The sequence below is a fragment of the Cheilinus undulatus genome, linkage group 20, assembly GCF_018320785.1.
Source record: "Cheilinus undulatus linkage group 20, ASM1832078v1, whole genome shotgun sequence".
NCBI classification, from domain to species: Eukaryota; Metazoa; Chordata; class Actinopteri; order Labriformes; family Labridae; genus Cheilinus; species Cheilinus undulatus.
Genome location: NC_054884.1, coordinates 40,729,566 through 40,747,548, shown reverse-complemented (window position 1 = coordinate 40,747,548; position 17,983 = coordinate 40,729,566). Strand labels below are relative to the sequence as shown.

General features: G+C 41.2%; 1 protein-coding gene across 1 annotated transcript in view; it reads right to left on the bottom strand.

Moving 5' to 3' along the window:
* ankfn1 (ankyrin repeat and fibronectin type III domain containing 1) overlaps positions 1-17,983 on the bottom strand; it is a 198,624-nt gene that overhangs the window by 2,544 nt on the left and 178,097 nt on the right. Inside the window, exons 20-25 of the mRNA XM_041815146.1 lie at positions 16,209-16,365; positions 15,963-16,131; positions 11,731-11,897; positions 2,532-2,751; positions 1,913-2,105; positions 1-413 (exon numbers count right to left, since the gene is read on the bottom strand). The exon at positions 1-413 is cut by the window's left edge and continues 196 nt beyond it. Of these exons, the coding sequence (XP_041671080.1) occupies positions 1-413; positions 1,913-2,105; positions 2,532-2,751; positions 11,731-11,897; positions 15,963-16,131; positions 16,209-16,365 (1,319 nt within the window). The remainder of the gene's footprint in view (positions 414-1,912; positions 2,106-2,531; positions 2,752-11,730; positions 11,898-15,962; positions 16,132-16,208; positions 16,366-17,983) is intronic.

Genomic DNA, 17,983 nt, shown 5'->3' with positions numbered 1-17,983 from the left:
CAAAGATCCGCCGTACGTGGGGGCGTGGCTCTCGCTGGCGTCCCTTTCTGCTCTCCAGGACACAGGAGGCGTGGCTCACGTAGGTGGGGGCATCCCCCGGGAGAGGCAGATCCTGGTCCACCTGTTTGGTGTAGACCCCTTCAGACAGAGAACCTGTGAGGCTCTCCCCGCTGTGGCCCCGGAGCCAGCGCTGTGGCCCGCTGAAGTACTGTCCCCGGTGGCTCCTGGAGAGCAGCTTACGTTTGGCAGGGGGGTTGGCCAGGGCCCTGAGGGGGGCAACGGCCTCCTTCGACAGGGTCAGACCCTCCAGAGTCTTGGTGGTGTCGGAGAGTGCGGGGGAGAGGGGCAGGGACAGGGGGATGTCTGTGGAGAATCTGGGGGACAGGGGGAGGGAGGGGGAGGTGGGGAGGGTCCTGGAGAGAGAGGGAGAGAGAGGGCGAGTGGAGGTAGAGAAGGGGAAGTGCATGGACAGAGAGGGAGAGAGGGGAAGGAGGGGGGAGGAGAGAGGAGCATCTTTAGATTTAGGATTCTTCACAGCGGGGGAGAGGGGGGAGTCTGAGGGGGGGCAGACGCTGTACCTGGGAGATGGAACAAGAACCAGGATCAGAGAAACATCCCTAAGACGCTGATGACAAATCAGACGTCTCCTATGGCAACAGGACCACGTTAGACCAGAACTCGCTCTTAAAGATTCAGAGAGGCTGCACTCTTCTGTCTCCACTAGACTACTGAAGTTCTTTCATGTGGGCTTGGACCATAGTCCAAAACACAGGACCACATTACTCCAAAATCCAGAACTATTCCACTCACGCTTCTTCAGAACCCCAGTTCGTCATCTGGGTTAACAAAAAGCCTTGCAGGAAAGCCTCCAGAACTCCTCCACGTGGATCTACTCCTTCTTCGGGAACTATTCAGCTGGGGATCAAGTTTGAGGTGCTGGAAGAGCTGGACCAACAACCGGACAATCCGAGAGGAGCCTTAGGCCCCTGGTCTACAGCTTCTGGACCTCACGCAGGTCTTTAGATGTTCTGGGTTCTTTTGGGACCTACTGGATGAGTTATCCATGCACTCTTGGAGTCATTTGGTGGGCTGGCCACTCCTGGGAAGGTATATACCAACAGTCTTTGCCTTGTATTGACTACTTTGTTGGCAGCTTTTATAAAGTGGGTTGAACTGCAGAGGAGCATAGGGTCCCATGCTCCTCGCCAGTTCAACCCACTTTATAAAAGCTGCCAACTGAGGCCTACTATTTGGCAAAAATATCCCCAGCTTCACTAACATTCCGTCCTCTGCTTTTAAAGCTTAAAAACATTCCATCCACACCTCTGAGGATTTTTAGGAGTGATCTCCTGGATGAGTTGTCCATGCTCGCTTGGAATCACTTTGGTAGGCCGGCCACTCCTGGGAAGGTTCACCCCTGTTTTAAGTTTTCCCCACTTGTGGGTAATGGCTCTCAGCATAGTTGGCTTGCATCCCAAAGCCTTAGAAATGTCTCTGTAACCCTTTCAGACTGATAGATGTCAGTGACTTTGTTTCTCATCGGTTCTTGAATTTCTTTAGATGGTGCCTTGGTGTGTTGGAGATCTTTTAGCCTACTTCTCTTTGTCAGACAGGTTCTATCTGAGGGGGTTCTGGATTCTACAGGTCTGGCAGTAATCAGGTCTGGGTGTGGATAGGGAAACTGAGCTCAACTTTACTAAAAATGTGGTTAATCACTGTTAATTCAGGATTTAAAGAGGGGGGCAAAGACCTTTTCCCACAGGGCCAGGTAGGCTTAAATAAATGAAATCCTCATTAAAGAGTGACTTTTGTTTTTACTCAGGTTGTCTTTGTGTAAAGCACTTTGGTCAATCTTGGCTGTTTTCAAACGTGCTTTATAAATAAAGTTTATCTTTACCGATAAACTGCTCACCTGAGCTCGTGGATCTGGAGCACGTCTGGAGCGCTGCCGCCGAGCGAGTGAACGGCCTGCTGGGAAAGATCCTGGGAAGGAGAGTAGAGCAGGTCGAGCTCACGGGGGCTCAGGGCGTCACTAGAGTCGTAGTCGCTGTCTGTCGGCAGGAAAACCTCCGAGGATCCGTCTTCATCTGAGCCGAGCAGAGAGTCTAAAGACAGAGATAGTGGCGTGGTTTAACGTTGGCTGAAAGCAGCGTTTCCGCTTTAGCTAACGTGACTCAATCCAAAAGCCCCCTGATGTATAAATCATTAGGTGGGTTAATTGTGTCTAAATTAATATTTTTGACCCCTTCAAAACAGTTTCTACACCATTTCATAGCTTTAAAAATGAATGATAAATATTTGTAAAAGTTTGGTAAAGCCAATAATTATAAACACGTCCTTAAATTTTCACCTTGACTTCATAGACAAGTCCATTCCCAACCAACCCAGAGACGTCTACAGGGATCACTGAGGGTCAGTGAAGGAACAATGATTGAGATCTAATGAGGACGAACACTTTTTCACTCTGCAGAGGGCCGACTCAATGCTAACGCTAAGTTAAAGAAAGGCTAGCAGCTCCTGAGACGACTCACCACTGATGGCTTTCCTCCTTCGGAGCTCCGGTGACGGGGAGGGAGTGGGCAGGTAGTCCATGTTGGAGGAGGTGGAGTCGGTCTTTGGCTGGCCCGAGTCCTCGGGAGTGTTAACATCCACCAGACAGGTAATGGGAACGCCACCGCGAGGCTGCTTGTAGCGGGCATACTGCAGAGCGTCCGTGATCCAGCGGAGGTCACGGCGCATCTCGTCCAGCTGCTGTAAAAGGAAGAAAAAAACTTAAAACAAGTTTTAATATTTTAAAGAAGTCAAGTTAAAGTTCAAGTACCAAATGTGTCTGATGAAATAAGGATTATATGGGCAAGGATTACAGCCGCATATTATTTTCTCTTTATCTGACTTTTTCTCAGAGTTAAGAAATGTAGTAATTTTTACAGTCACAACTTAAAAATTCAATCTTATAATTCTGACTTTGATCTGACACTTCTGACTTTAATCTCATATTTTTATTTTAATCTCAGAATTCTGACTTTAATCTCATGTTCTTATTTTAATCTCAGCATTCTGACTTTAATCTCATGTTCTTATTTTAATCTCAGCATTCTGACTTTAATCTCATGTTCGTATTTTAATCTCAGAATTCTGATTTTGATCTCAGAAGTCTGACTTTAATATCAGAATTCTGACTTTAATTTCATTTCCTTATTTTAATCTCAGAATTCTGACTTTAATCTCAGAAGTCTGACTTTAATCTCATGTTTTTATTTTAATCTCAGAATTCTGACTTTAATCTCAGCATTCTGACTTTAATCTCATGTTCTTTTTTTGATCTCAGCATTCTGACTTTAATCTCATGTTCTTTTTTTAATCTCAGAATTCGGACTTTAGTATCATGTTCTTATCTTAATCTCAGAAGTCTGACTTTAATCTCAAGTCTTATTTTAATCTCAGAAGTCTGACTCTAAAACCATGTTCTTATTTTAATCTCAGAATTCTGACTCTAAAACCATGTTCTTATTTTAATCTCAGAATTCTGACTTGAATCTCAGAAGTCTGACGTTAATCTCAGAATTCTGACTTGAATCTCAGAATTCTGACTTTAATCTCAGAATTCTGACTTGAATCTCAGAAGTCTGACGTTAATCTCAGAATTCTGACTTTAATCTCAGAAGTCTGACTTTAATATCAGAATTCTGACTTTAATTTCATTTCCTTATTTTAATCTCAGAATTCTGACTTTAATCTCAGAAGTCTGACTTTAATCTCATGTTTTTATTTTAATCTCAGAATTCTGACTTTAATCTCAGCATTCTGACTTTAATCTCATGTTCTTTTTTTTTATCTCAGCATTCTGACTTTAATCTCATGTTCTTTTTTTAATCTCAGAATTCGGACTTTAGTATCATGTTCTTATCTTAATCTCAGAAGTCTGACTTTAATCTCAAGTCTTATTTTAATCTCAGAAGTCTGACTCTAAAACCATGTTCTTATTTTAATCTCAGAATTCTGACTCTAAAACCATGTTCTTATTTTAATCTCAGAATTCTGACTTGAATCTCAGAAGTCTGACGTTAATCTCAGCATTCTGACTTTAATCTCATGTTCTGTTTTTGATCTCAGCATTCTGACTTTAATCCCATGTTCTTTTTTTAATCTCAGAATTCGGACTTTAGTATCATGTTCTTATCTTAATCTCAGAAGTCTGACTTTAATCTCAAGTCTTATTTTAATCTCAGAAGTCTGACTCTAAAACCATGTTCTTATTTTAATCTCAGAATTCTGACTCTAAAACCATGTTCTTATTTTAATCTCAGAATTCTGACTTGAATCTCAGAAGTCTGACGTTAATCTCAGAATTCTGACTTTAATCTCAGAAGTCTGACTTTAATCTCAGAATTCTGACTTGAATCTCAGAAGTCTGACGTTAATCTCAGAATTCTGACTTTAAACTCATGTTCTTATTTTAATCTCAGAATTCTGACTTTAATCTCATGTTCTTATTTTAATCTCAGAAGTCTGACTTTAATCTCATGTTCTTATTTTAATCTCAGAAGTCTGACTTTAATCACATGTTCTTATTTTAATCTCAGAAGTCTGACTTTAATCTCATGTTCTTATTTTAATCTCACAAGACTGACTTTAATCTCATGATCTTATTTTAATCTCAGAAGACTGATTTTAATCTCAGAAGTCTGACTTTAATCTCAGAATTCTGATTTTAATCTCATGTTCTTATTTTAATCTCAGAAGTCTGACTTTAATCTCAGAATTCTGGCTTTAATCTCATGATTTATTTTATTCTCAGAATTCTGACTTTAATCTCATGTTCTTATTTTAATCTCAGAATTCTGACTTTAATCTCAGAGGTCTGACTTTAATCTCATGTTCTTATTTTAATCTCAGAAGTCTGACTTTAATCACATGTTCTTATTTTAATCTCAGAAGTCTGACTTTAATCTCATCAATCTGACTTTAATCTCAGAAGTCTGACTTTAATCTCATCAATCTGACTTTAATCTCAGAAGTCTGACTTTAATCTCATCAATCTGACTTTAATCTCAGAAGTCTGACTTTAATCTCAGAAGTCTGACTTTAATCTCATCAATCTGACTTTAATCTCAGAAGTCTGACTTTAATCTCAGAAGTCTGACTTTAATCTCATCAATCTGACTTTAATCTCAGAAGTCTGACTTTAATCTCATCAATCTGACTTTAATCTCAGAAGTCTGACTTTAATCTCATGTTCTTATTTTAATCTCAGAAGTCTGACTTTAATCTCAGAATTCTGACTTTAATCTCATGTTCTTATTTTAATCTCAGAAGTCTGACTTTAATCTCAGAAGTCTGACTTTAATCTCAGAATTCTGACTTTAATCTCAGAAGTCTGACTTTAATCTCAGAATTTTCACATAATTTTTGGAGCCATTTTTAGTGGGTAATGAATTTAAACCTGGGTAAAATTTGTGCCATAACATGTACAATAAGCTTTACCTTTAAGGAAATGTCTCCATCTTTGTTTGAACTAAGCGTATAGCGTAAGTTCAGACATAACTGAGATCAGCTGATCTCATGCAAGTCCTAATCAGCTGACTCCCAGCTGATTTGCTTCTTCATGCTGTTGGCTAATCGCACTCATTCAGCCATTTTAAAGCAGCTCTAGCTGGGCGACTCTTTGCTGCTCCCTCTAAAAGGTGCGTTTGGCAACCCTCCTCCACCCCAGCTCCTCCTCTGTGCTATATCTGACTTAGAATCATTGTCCTTCTGTTGTCACTGATGCCCGCTCTGCTCTGGGTTAATGTGCTGCTTCTCTCTCTGCCTCAGGCTTTCCCTGCAGGGACAGGAAAGCCAGGAACATGTGGTGTTGTAGGCTCGTGGACGGGCAGGAGATCGCAGAACAGTCAAACCGCTGAATATAAGCGTGGTCCTGACTGAAATACATCTTTTGGTTCATATTAAGTCCAAACTGCCACATTTTTCACTGAAATGTTTGGCTTTGGTTAGAAAACTGAAGAAATGTCCTGAGTTGTGATGAAGGAGGTGGTGGGTCTGATGCTGGACCAGCGGAGAACCACTGATCTAAAGAGCACTCTGGGAGACTGTCTCCAAACTTATCCTATGTTATTTCTCACTGGAGGCTGACCTGATTTTATGTGGGATGTAGACGGTCCTTGCATTTAACATCTATGGCACAGAGGACGGCTCTTCTTCTTGACCAGCGTCTTTTCAGAAACAGGAACCTTCACCAAGGAGCTTTACTGCCAGGCACTAGTTCTACTTTTACATCACAGGCTGTGCTCCAACTTTATATGCATCTTTTTTTTTTTTGTTTTGGATGCTTAGACTAGAGTGAAAACACGTTACGAGTGAGCGTGAGTGGAAACGTGTTTGAGGAGAATGAACCGTGACAAAAGTCAAGCAGCAATTATCCGAGCGTCTGACAGAAAGCAGGAGAGCCAGACGCACGCAGCGGGGAGACTGACAGCAGCCGTGACTCGGCTGGAAAGAATGCAGAGGCTGCGACGGCGGCGAGGAAAATAACGGGGGAGATTCCTGCTCATGTCACAGAGGGAGGCCGCACGTCTGAGCGCCGTTTACCAACGAACACAGCGGGACGCAGATGGATTTAAGAGACCTGATTCATCTGTGGACATGAGGCTATCTTTAACTACGGACCAAGTTTCACCGCCACAGCTGATGAAAGGATAACACCTAAGATAAACCCAGTTTTCAAAAAAGATTGGACACTGACTAAAACGTGAATAATAAAGGATTAGAGTGAATTACAGTGGTTTGAATGTTACGCTATTCAAGTGAACAGAGAAAACATAAAAGGTGAAGCTCAAATCTTTGATTTTCTTTGATTAATCTGACATTCAGCCACATCTATAAAGTCTGAGAGCCAGCAGTCATCATTAAAACTGTGACAGTAAAACTAAAGATCCAGGATGGACCAATCACGTTAGCTCTGCCTGTTGTTGCCGTGCGGTTCTCCAGGAGACATTAGCTTCGATCTCACTGGGTTAGGGTCTATTTTTCCTATATAAACCCATTTTTCTTTAATTGTTTCTGTCTTTATCCATATTTTCTGCTTTGTCCCTTTTTTTTTTTTTTTGCTACTTTCAAATCCTTTCACTACATGAGCCATCCATTTCTGCCACTTTTAACCATCTTAACCGCCCTGATTTACCTCTTTTAGCCCATTGTTGCCTCTTTTAACTCTTTTTTGCCACTCTAACTACTTTTCTGCCAATTTTTGGTAAACCTCAAACTTTTTTTTGCCCTTTTTAACTGCTTTTCACCACTTTTAATACCCATTTTTGCCCATTTTCTTCATTTCTTAATCCATATTTGCCTCTTTTTTTTCCACGTTTACATCTTGTATTGCTTTCTTGCCACTCTTCAACCACTCTCCTGCCCATGTTGACCAAGTTTAGACTATTTTAACCTGCTTTTCACCATTTAAGTCATCCATTGTTGCAACTTTAAGACACTTTGTTGCTACTTTTACACCTTTTTACTAATTAAGCTGCCCATTTCTGCCATGCTTTGCCACTTTTTAACAGCTTTTCAACATTGTTACTGTCCTTGCCTATTTTAACACTTTTTTGCCCAACATTGCCCATTGTATCCCATTTTTCCCTCTTGTAACCTTATTGGCTACCTTGAAACATTTTTTGCCACTGTTTAACCACTTTCCTGAATATTTTTTGTCAACTTTAGAACAATTTTCCCTACTAATAACCAATTTTTATACATTTTAACCACTTTTCACCATTTTTGTCAACCATTTTTGCAACTTTAAGCCAATTTCTGCAACTTTAAACCCATTTGTTTCACATTAAACCCATTTTTTCCATTTTGAACCACTTTTCCTACATTTAAACATTTTTACTAATTTAGTTGCCAATTTTTGCCACTTTTTAAGGCTTTTTGAAACATTTTTACCTCCCATGTTTTCCACTTTTGACCCCCTTTTTTAAATTTTAAACCAATTTTCACCACTTATTGCTATTTTTTGCCACTTTTAATTGCTTCTCACTATTGTTTACCAACCAGTTTGCCACCTTTAGCCAACTTCTGCCACTTTAAACCCATTTTTCCACTCTTTCACTACTGTACGCCACTTTTTTCTGCCAATTCTTGCCACTTTACATCATTTTCCCCAAAATTTTGCCTTTATTCTGCAATTATTAAATCATTTTTTCCTTAAAGTTATTTCAGGTCCCTCAGTTTTGTTCTCTGGTGTCCTGACGTTTGTCTAACATTACTTTCCCAATAGTTTAGTTCAGTGTGCCCATCCACATTTTTTAAAAAATTACTAATGAAAGGGTAATTCTGTTTTAAGAAAGGGGTTTATGTTTTGCTACAGTGAACTACAGTGTAAATAAATAAAATTCATTTTTGCTTTGATAGGAGTGGTGATTTGGGTTAAATACCAATTAGGGTTCACAGTTGACCATGATTTGCTGACCTTCATGATCCCCCAGTTTGGCTGGGCCCCAGAAAGCGTTCCCCTTTATCCCCCCTTATAGGAGGGATAAAGGGGAACGATCATTGGGATCCTTTGGGATCCTATTACTGCAAGGCAAAAACAGGACTATGCTCCAGGCGGTTTTCCAGCATTTAACGACTTTCTAAGTGTTTTTGTGCCCTTGTCTCAGCTTTGTTGGAACATGTTGCCAGCATCAAATTCAGAATGAGTGTATATTTCCAACAAAGCATTAAAACTGATCAGTTTTACATCAAATATCTTGTACTGAAAAAGATTTTCAAATCACTACCTTCCGTTTTATACAGCGTACCAACTTTTTTTTGGAAACTGGGGTTACAGGAGCCTAATAAAAGTACTACAGGACGTCTTCACAGAGTGATGAATAGAGGAAATTAATCAGAGTCCAGAGAGAGATCAGCTGGACCAAAGAGCTGCAGAGAAACCATGAACAACCGCAAACTGAAGGAGAACGGTAAAAAGTACATCTTCCTTTCAGGCGGGGTCAGAGTTCACGTTTCCATGGAGACGTTTAAGGCCAACGCTCTGCTTTCACAGGAATACTCAGAGTGCAGCGTAACTCCATTCCGCCGTTCTGAACATGTAATAAAGAGGTTTCCGGAGCAGAGACACATCTGCAGCCGATCAGAGTCTGACAGCAGGATCCAGGTCAGAGACACAAACATCATACGGATGTTTCCAAGGACGAGCTGCAGCTCCTGCTCAGCGTCACTTCCCACAGACCTCGGCATGTCTGACGCCCCGTGTGGGTTAGATTCTGCATCAGTTCCCGACAGAGTTCGCTCGCCATGACGCCACAGGGAGGCCGACACATGGAGAGGACAGTGGACATGCTTGGTCTCATCGCTGACACTTCATCTTCTACAAACAGAGAATATTTTCACCAAGGCTTCTGTCAGCAGCAGATCAGGTTCTCAGCTTTACACCCTCTTTATTAAAAAGGCCTGATTCCACTTTGATGGTGGATGGCGCTGTGCTTCCGTTTCCTCGCTCTGTGGCTCTGGCTCTGACTGGAATCTGTCTAAGTGTTGGATAGATTCTGATGAAATGTGGTTCAGGCGCCCGTTTTCGCCCCAGGAGGGTTTTTGATACTCTGGAGAGTTTTCTTTAAATGAAGCTCGGTGTGTCGACCATAACAGGATTTTTTACTTCAGTGACACTGAAAAACATCAACATCCAGGCAAGACCACCCATAAGGGGGATAAAGGGGAGAGCTTCTGTGGTCCAGCCAAACTGGGGGATCATGGAGGTCAGCAAAATCATAGTCCACAGAAAAGTTAAGCTGTGAAAACCATATTTAATATCTAACCTGATTGACAACCACTCCGATCAAAGCAACTAACTATCTATTTATGAAGTGGGTGGTAGATATGATGAAAATCAGTTAAAAAGTGGCCAAAAGGGATAAAGCAGCAAGTATGGGTTGAGAAAGGAAAAGGGTGTTAAAAATGGCCTGTAAAAATGGTGAAAAGCGGTGCAAAAGTGGCAAAAATTAGCTAATAAGGGCAAAAATGGGTGGTAGAAATGGTGAAAGTGGTGCAAATGTTGTGAAAATGGGTGGTAGAGGGGAGCAGGTGGCCTAGTGGTTAAAGGCACTCCCCATGTATGCGGGCAGCCGGGGTTTTAATCCAGCCTGAGGCTCTTTACCGCACGTCTATCCCCAACTCTTGACCCTGTTTCCGACTCTATCCACTGTCCTCCTCTATCTAACAAAGGCACAAAAATGCCCAAAAATAAACCTAAAAAAAAAAAAAAAAAAAAAAAAATTGGTGGTAGAAATGGTTAAAAGTGGTTCAAAAGTGGCAAAAATGGGCAGTAGAATTAGTGAAAAGCAGTTCAAAAGAGGCAAAAATGGGATAAACGTTGCACAAATTTTATAAAAGCAGCAAAAATTGTGTTAGGAAAAGAAATGAAAGCAAGCAAAAATGGATAATAAACTTGAAAAGCGGTTTTAGAGTGGCAAAGATGGGTAAAAGTAGAAAATTTGGGATAAAAGTGGCAAAAATTAGTTTAAAGTGGCACAAGAGGGAAGTAAAAATGGTGAAGACTGGTTAAAAAATACATATCTAAAAGTTTTCAGCTGTATGTTGATGTATGTGCATACATCAGTGTTTGTTTCAGATGTTAAAGTCTGTGTTCCTCCCTGCAGATTTTCCTGTAAACAATCCTGCATGCAGACGCTCCTGTCTGCATCTGATACCGGCATCAACAGTAGGAACGTTTCTGCTGAAATAGCCGACATATCGGCCGCACACATCGACAGAATAAAGCACTTTAAATATCAGTATACACCTGAACCATCAGGTACAGGTGGTCGTCTTGGCTGCTACACACTCAAGGAGGTCCACTGTGGGCCCTGAATGTTTTGAATGAAGCCCCAAACCTAAACCACTACCAGACAGTCTACTCCCCGCTCTGAGGAAGAATTTGGCGTTTTTATCAGTAAAGACAGGTGTGAATATATCGGTAATGGTTACATGAGTTAGGAAGTATCTGCACATCAGATATGGACAGAAATCCAGGATCGTGCATCCCTAGTTCCTGCAGAGGTTCCTGCAGACGGCTCCATCTGAGTGTTCCCCCATCAACATGTGGTGAGCCTAAACAAACTGTCCAATTAGACGACAGCATCACGTCACCCTCACACTAACCCACTTTCACTGACACACAAACGCTCCTTCCCGTGCTTGGATTGGGATTATAGCCTCTCTCTAAGCAGTTTGTGGTCGATGGTCAGCGATTTTCCGAGTGTTGAGACAGCAGACGGAGAGCCAGACGGACGCTCATACCCACACTCGCTTCTGATGGTGTGGCTTTGTGGCGAGCCGCCGTTAACGCGGCAGTGAGTCCTCACATTCAGACGGTTTACTCCGCTTCTACTGGACTTTTTTAACAGAAGAAAAACAGACTTTTAAAAAGCTCTGACAGCCCACAGCTGAAGTTTAACACACCAATAAACATCCCTGAGTCCAGCACACACTCATCTGTCCCCACAGACGTGTTTATTCCAATGATGTTCCTCTCAAAGAAAGCATGAAACATGAGGAATATTCACGTGTTTGATGATTGTTTTGCAACGTTTCACGGGTCTAATTCCACATCAGAGAAACATTTTAACGTGTTGAGAAAGTGAAACCACAGACTGATGCACAGATTCATCACAACTCTGACTGTAAACTCTGTCCTGTAGGTCACAGTGAGAGTCTGGGCCAGTCCAGGTTCCTTACCTGGATGTAGTCCAGTATGAGTTGGTGTCTCTGCTTAGCTATGGTCACCTCGCTGTCAGTGATTGCCTCCCTCAATGCCTGCTGGGTAATGAGGGCGTCGAGGTCCAGGACCGAGGAGAGACGGCAGTACAGACTGATGAACTTCTCTTTGTAGGTGCAGAAGTGAACTGAGGATGCAGAAAGAAACGCTTAAAATGATGAAGAGGAGAAGAGGAGACGCCTTCTTAAAGGACAAAACAATTTTTAAAAAAGAGCCCTCTTTAGCGCCCTCTACAAGAACAAACTGACTAAATGTCCTCTTTAGCGCCCTCTACAAAAACAAACTGACTAAAAGTCCTCTTTAGCGCCCTCTACAAGAACAAACTGACTAAAAGTCCTCTTTAGCGCCCTCTACAAGAACAAACTGACTAAAAGTCCTCTTTAGCGCCCTCTACAAGAACAAACTGACTAAAAGTCCTCTTTAGCGCCCTCTACAAGAACAAACTGACTAAAAGTCCTCTTTAGCGCCCTCTACAAGAACAAACTGACTAAATGTCCTCTTAAGCGCCCTCTACAAGAACAAACTGACTAAATGCCCTCTTTAGCGCCCTCTAGGATAACAAACTGACTAAATGCCCTCTTTAGCGCCCTCTACAAGAACAAACTGACTAAATGCCCTCTTTAGCGCCCTCTACAAGAACAAACTGACTAAATGCCCTCTTTAGCGCCCTCTAGGATAACAAACTGACTAAATGCCCTCTTTAGCGCCCTCTACAAGAACAAACTGACTAAATGCCCTCTTTAGCGCCCTCTACAAGAACAAACTGACTAAATGCCCTCTTTAGCGCCCTCTACAAGAACAAACTGACTAAAAGTCCTCTTTAGCGCACTCTACAAGAACAAACTGACTAAATGTCCTCTTTAGCGCCCTCTACAAGAACAAACTGACTAAATGCCCTCTTTAGCGCCCTCTACAAGAACAAACTGACTAAAAGTCCTCTTTAGCGCACTCTACAAGAACAAACTGACTAAATGCCCTCTTTAGCGCCCTCTACAAGAACAAACTGACTAAAAGTCCTCTTTAGCGCACTCTACAAGAACAAACTGACTAAATGCCCTCTTTTGCGCCCTCTAGGATAACAAACTGACTAAATGCCCTCTTTAGCGCCCTCTAGGATAACAAACTGACTAAATGTCCTCTTTAGCGCCCTCTACAAGAACAAACTGACTAAATGCCCTCTTTAGCGCCCTCTATGAGAACAAACTGACTAAATGCCCTCTTTAGCGCCCTATAGGATAACAAACTGACTAAATGTCCTCTTTAGCGCCCTCTACGAGAACAAACTGACTAAATGTCCTCTTTAGCGCCCTCTACGAGAACAAACTGACTAAATGCCCTCTTTAGCGCCCTCTACGAGAACAAACTGACTAAATGTCCTCTTTAGCGCCCTCTACGAGAACAAACTGATTAAATGTCCTCTTAAGCGCCCTCTACAAGAACAAACTGACTAAATGCCCTCTTTAGCGCCCTCTACAAGAACAAACTGACTTAATGTCCTCTTTTGCGCCCTCTACAAGAACAAACTGACTAAATGCCCTCTTTAGCACCCTCTACAAGAACAAACTGACTAAATGGCCTCTTTAGCGCCCTCTACAAGAACAAACTGACTAAATGCCCTCTTTAGCGCCCTCTACAAGAACAAACTGACTTAATGTCCTCTTAAGCGCCCTCTACAAGAACAAACTGACTAAATGGCCTCTTTAGCGCCCTCTACAAGAACAAACTGACTAAATGGCCTCTTTAGCGCCCTCTACAAGAACAAACTGACTAAATGCCCTCTTTAGCGCCCTCTAGGATAACAAACTGACTAAATGCCCTCTTTAGCGCCCTCTAGGATAACAAACTGACTAAATGCCCTCTTTAGCGCCCTCTACGAGAACAAACTGACTAAATGTCCTCTTTAGCACCCTCTGCAAGAACAAACTGACTAAATGCCCTCTTTAGCGCCCTCTGCAAGAACAAACTGACTAAATGCCCTCTTTAGCGCCCTCTACAAGTACAAACTGACAAAATGTCCTCTTTAGCGCCCTCTATGAGAACAAACTGACTAAATGTCCTCTTTAGTGCCCTCTACAAGAACAAACTGACTAAATGTCCTCTTTAGCGCCCTCTACAAGAACAAACTGACTAAATGCCCTCTTTAGCGCCCTCTACAAGAACAAACTGACTAAATGTCCTCTTTAGCGCCCTCTACAAGAACAAACTGACTAAATGCCCTCTTTAGCGCCCTATAGGATAACAAACTGACTAAATGCCCTCTTTAGCGCCCTCTAGGATAACAAACTGACTAAATGTCCTCTTTAGCGCCCTCTACAAGAACAAACTGACTAAATGCCCTCTTTAGCGCCCTCTATGAGAGCAAACTGATTAAATGTCCTCTTTAGCTCCCTCTACAAGAACAAACTGACTAAATGCCCTCTTTAGCGCCCTCTATGAGAACAAACTGACTAAATGTCCTCCTTAGCACCCTCTACAAGAACAAACTGACTAAATGTCCTCTTTAGCGCCCTCTACAAGAACAAACTGACTAAATGTCCTCTTTAGCGCCCTCTACAAGAACAAACTGACTAAATGTCCTCTTTTGCGCCCTCTACAAGAACAAACTGACTAAATGTCCTCTTTAGCGCCCTCTACAAGAACAAACTGACTAAATGCCCTCTTTAGCGCCCTCTACAAGAACAAACTGACTAAATGTCCTCTTTAGCGCCCTCTAGGATAACAAACTGACTAAATGTCCTCTTTAGCGCCCTCTATGAGAACAAACTGACTAAATGTCCTCTTTAGCGCCCTCTACAAGAACAAACTGACTAAATGCCCTCTTTAGCGCCCTCTATGAGAACAAACTGACTAAATGTCCTCTTTAGCGCCCTCTACAAGAGCAAACTGACTAAATGTCCTCTTTAGCACCCTCTACAAGAACAAACTGACTAAATGTCCTCTTTAGCGCCCTCTACAAGAGCAAACTGACTAAATGTCCTCTTTAGCGCCCTCTACAAGAACAAACTGACTAAATGTCCTCTTTAGCGCCCTCTACAAGAGCAAACTGACTAAATGTCCTCTTTAGCGCCCTCTACAAGAACAAACTGACTAAATGTCCTCTTTAGCGCCCTCTATGAGAACAAACTGACTAAATGTCCTCTTTAGCACCCTCTACAAGAACAAACTGACTAAATGTCCTCTTTAGCGCCCTCTACAAGAGCAAACTGACTAAATGTCCTCTTTAGCACCCTCTATGAGAACAAACTTTGACTGAAAATGGTTAAGAGTGTCAAAATATGGCAAATAAGAAACAAGTGGTGAAAAGGTAGCAAAAATGGGATAAAAGTGGCAAAATGGGGAGAAAAAAAAACAGGAAAAAAGGGGTACCTAATAGCAAAAGGTGGCTTAAATGGGCAAAAAGTAGCAAAAAAAAAAAAAGGTGAAAAGGGGCAGAAATGGGCAAAAAAGGTGGCAAAAAAAGTGATATTTAATGGCAAAAGGTTGTTTAAATAGTTGAAAATTGTAAATAAAATCGCTTAAGTAGCTATACTGGTTCAAAAATAGCAAAAATGAGAGAAAAGTGACTAAAATAGGCAAAAAGCAGTCAAGAGTGTCAAAATAGGGCAAAGAAGAGGAAACAAGGGGTTCTTAATGGCAAAAGGTTGCTTAAATGGGTGAAAAATGGGGAAAAAGTGTCAAAATGAAGTGGCAAAAATGGAAAAAAATGGGAAAAAAGGGGTAGTCAATAACAAAAATTGGCAAAAACGTGGCAAAAATAAAAATGGTGAAAAGGGGCAAAAATGAGGAAATAAACAGGAAAAAAGTGGTATTTAATGGCAAAAGGTAGCTTAAATGGATAAACAAGTGGTAAAAAGTTTGACAATCAAAGCTTTCTGTATAAGTCTGGAAACAAACAGATTAATGTGATTAGTTTCTGTGGTCAAAGTTTCCCTGTTTTAGGTTTTCTGGGGGAATAATGTTTCAAATTAAGACATAAAAGAGCCACAAATCATCACAAAAGAGCCACATGTGGCTCCAGAACCACATGTTTAGTGTCACTGCTCTAGAGCCATTTTTGGGCCTAATAACATTTCAAACACGTGTTATTTCTTAAAACCGCGTCTCTGATTTCCTCTGTGATGTTTTCATTGATCCTACATGTCTGAAAAAACAGAAAGGAATCATTAAATGCTGTTTTAAAGTGAGTGTTTACCGAGCTCAAACATCTGCAGGGGGAGGTGGAGGAAGCCTGACAGCGGGGTGTAAGGGTTGGACTGTCCAGGGGCGGAGCAGACGTTGTCGGCAGCGGGGAGCAGCAGCAGGAAGGAGACGCCGTGCCCGAGCTCGACTACTTCTTGACTGTAGAGGCGGAAGTGACGGGCCTGCAGATGTAAAAGTTAAATAAATGACTGTAAATAGGAGTTTAGTGAGACTAGAGGCAGCTGTTGTCTGAGCGTACCTGGTGCAGAGGTAGGTTGATGTGTTTAAGCAGAGACTTGATGGCTGTCTGCAGCTCGTAGTACAGTAAAGGGGCGTGGCTCTCCGTCCTGGGCCCTGCCTCCTCACTGTCTTTTTCTCCTGCAGCCGACAGCGTCTGGATCCACTCCCACTCCTCCCTGCACACAAACACAGATCCACACTTATTCCTCTCTTCACACTCTCCAATCTTCAGAGCTGCTCGGCATCCAGGAATTCCTGCCACAGCGGCCAGAAATATTCAGCTCTCAGCCAATCAGATTGGAGCAAACACCAAAGACAGCTCCAGAAACCCTCACTCACGGTCTGATGTGTAAGGTAATACAGACGGATACGAGTCAGTGCTGGAGCTGCAAACAGCCATTCAGCTCTTTGTCCTCGTTTTCAGGTCAGATTTAAACATGAAGGGGATTTTTACACTTAAACTGAACAAACTTTTGGCCAGGACTCAAAACTGAAGCGAGAGTGTGCTACTTCCTGTGTGGTCAACCGTTCTCCTCTTATTCCAGAAGATTCTGCTTATTTATGAAACTGACTGATTTTTCTGAGTACGAAACTTTTTCTGCACACTGAAGACAATTTTCTGCTTTTTGTTTGAGTGAATCAGCCAATAGAAAACAGGAAGAGGATGGACCAATCATGTTAGCGCTGCCTGTTGTTGCTATGCTGTTCTGCAGAAGCTCTGATCTCACTGGGTTAGAGTTTATTCTGTCTCATCTGTTTCTACATTAAACCTATTTTTGTTACATTTTCTCTTTAACCCTGATATAAAGCTTTATCCCTCTTTTTTCCTGTTTTAATCTATTCTTGCTACATTAACCTTTTTCACTACTGTAGCCATTATTGTAGCTTCTCACCATTTTAACTGCCCTGTTTTCCCAATTTTGAAACAATTTTCAGGACTTATAACCATTTTTGGACATTTTAAATGCTTTTCACGATTAAGGCATCAATTTTTGCCACCTTACATTTTTTTTTTCACTTTTAACCCATTTGTTTCCACTTTAAACCAATATCTGCCATTTTTAACCAAGTTTTTTTTCCATTTTAAACCAATTTTTTCCATTTTTAACTATTTTTCCCATTTTAATCTAATTTTTCCATTTTAAACCAACTTTTGCCATTTTAACCCATTTTTTCCATTTTAAAATATGTTTTTTTTCTAATAAAACCCTTTTTTATTTTATTTTTTCCATTTCAAAACATTTTTTTCCATTTTTAACCATTTTTCCCATTTGAATCCACTTTTTCCATTTTAAAATATGTTTTTTTCTATTTTAAACCCATTTTTTCAGGTTTTCTTGTCCCAGTCAACCCATTTTTTTCCATTTTAAACTAATGTTTGCTAATGTCTAACTCATTTGTTTTCACCGTACACCAATTGTTGCACATTTTAATTTTTTTTTTTCCCACTTTAAACCAGTTTTTGCCACGTTTGAAGCATATTTTTCTACTTCAATTCTACTTTTGGCACTTTCAATCCATTCCTTTCCATTTTTTTCCAATTGTTGCCACTTTTAGTGCTTTTTTTGCTACTTTTAACCTTTTTTTGCCATTTTCCACCCATTTATTTTCACCTATGACCAATTTTGCTACTTTTAACCAATTTTTGCTACTTAAACACTTTTTTACACTAGCCACCCTTGTTTGACACTTGTTTAGCACTTTTCACCATTTTTGCCACCATTTTCCTTTCTTAACCCATATATGCCACCTTTAATCCATTTCTTTTTCCTTTTGGCTACTTCAAACCAATTT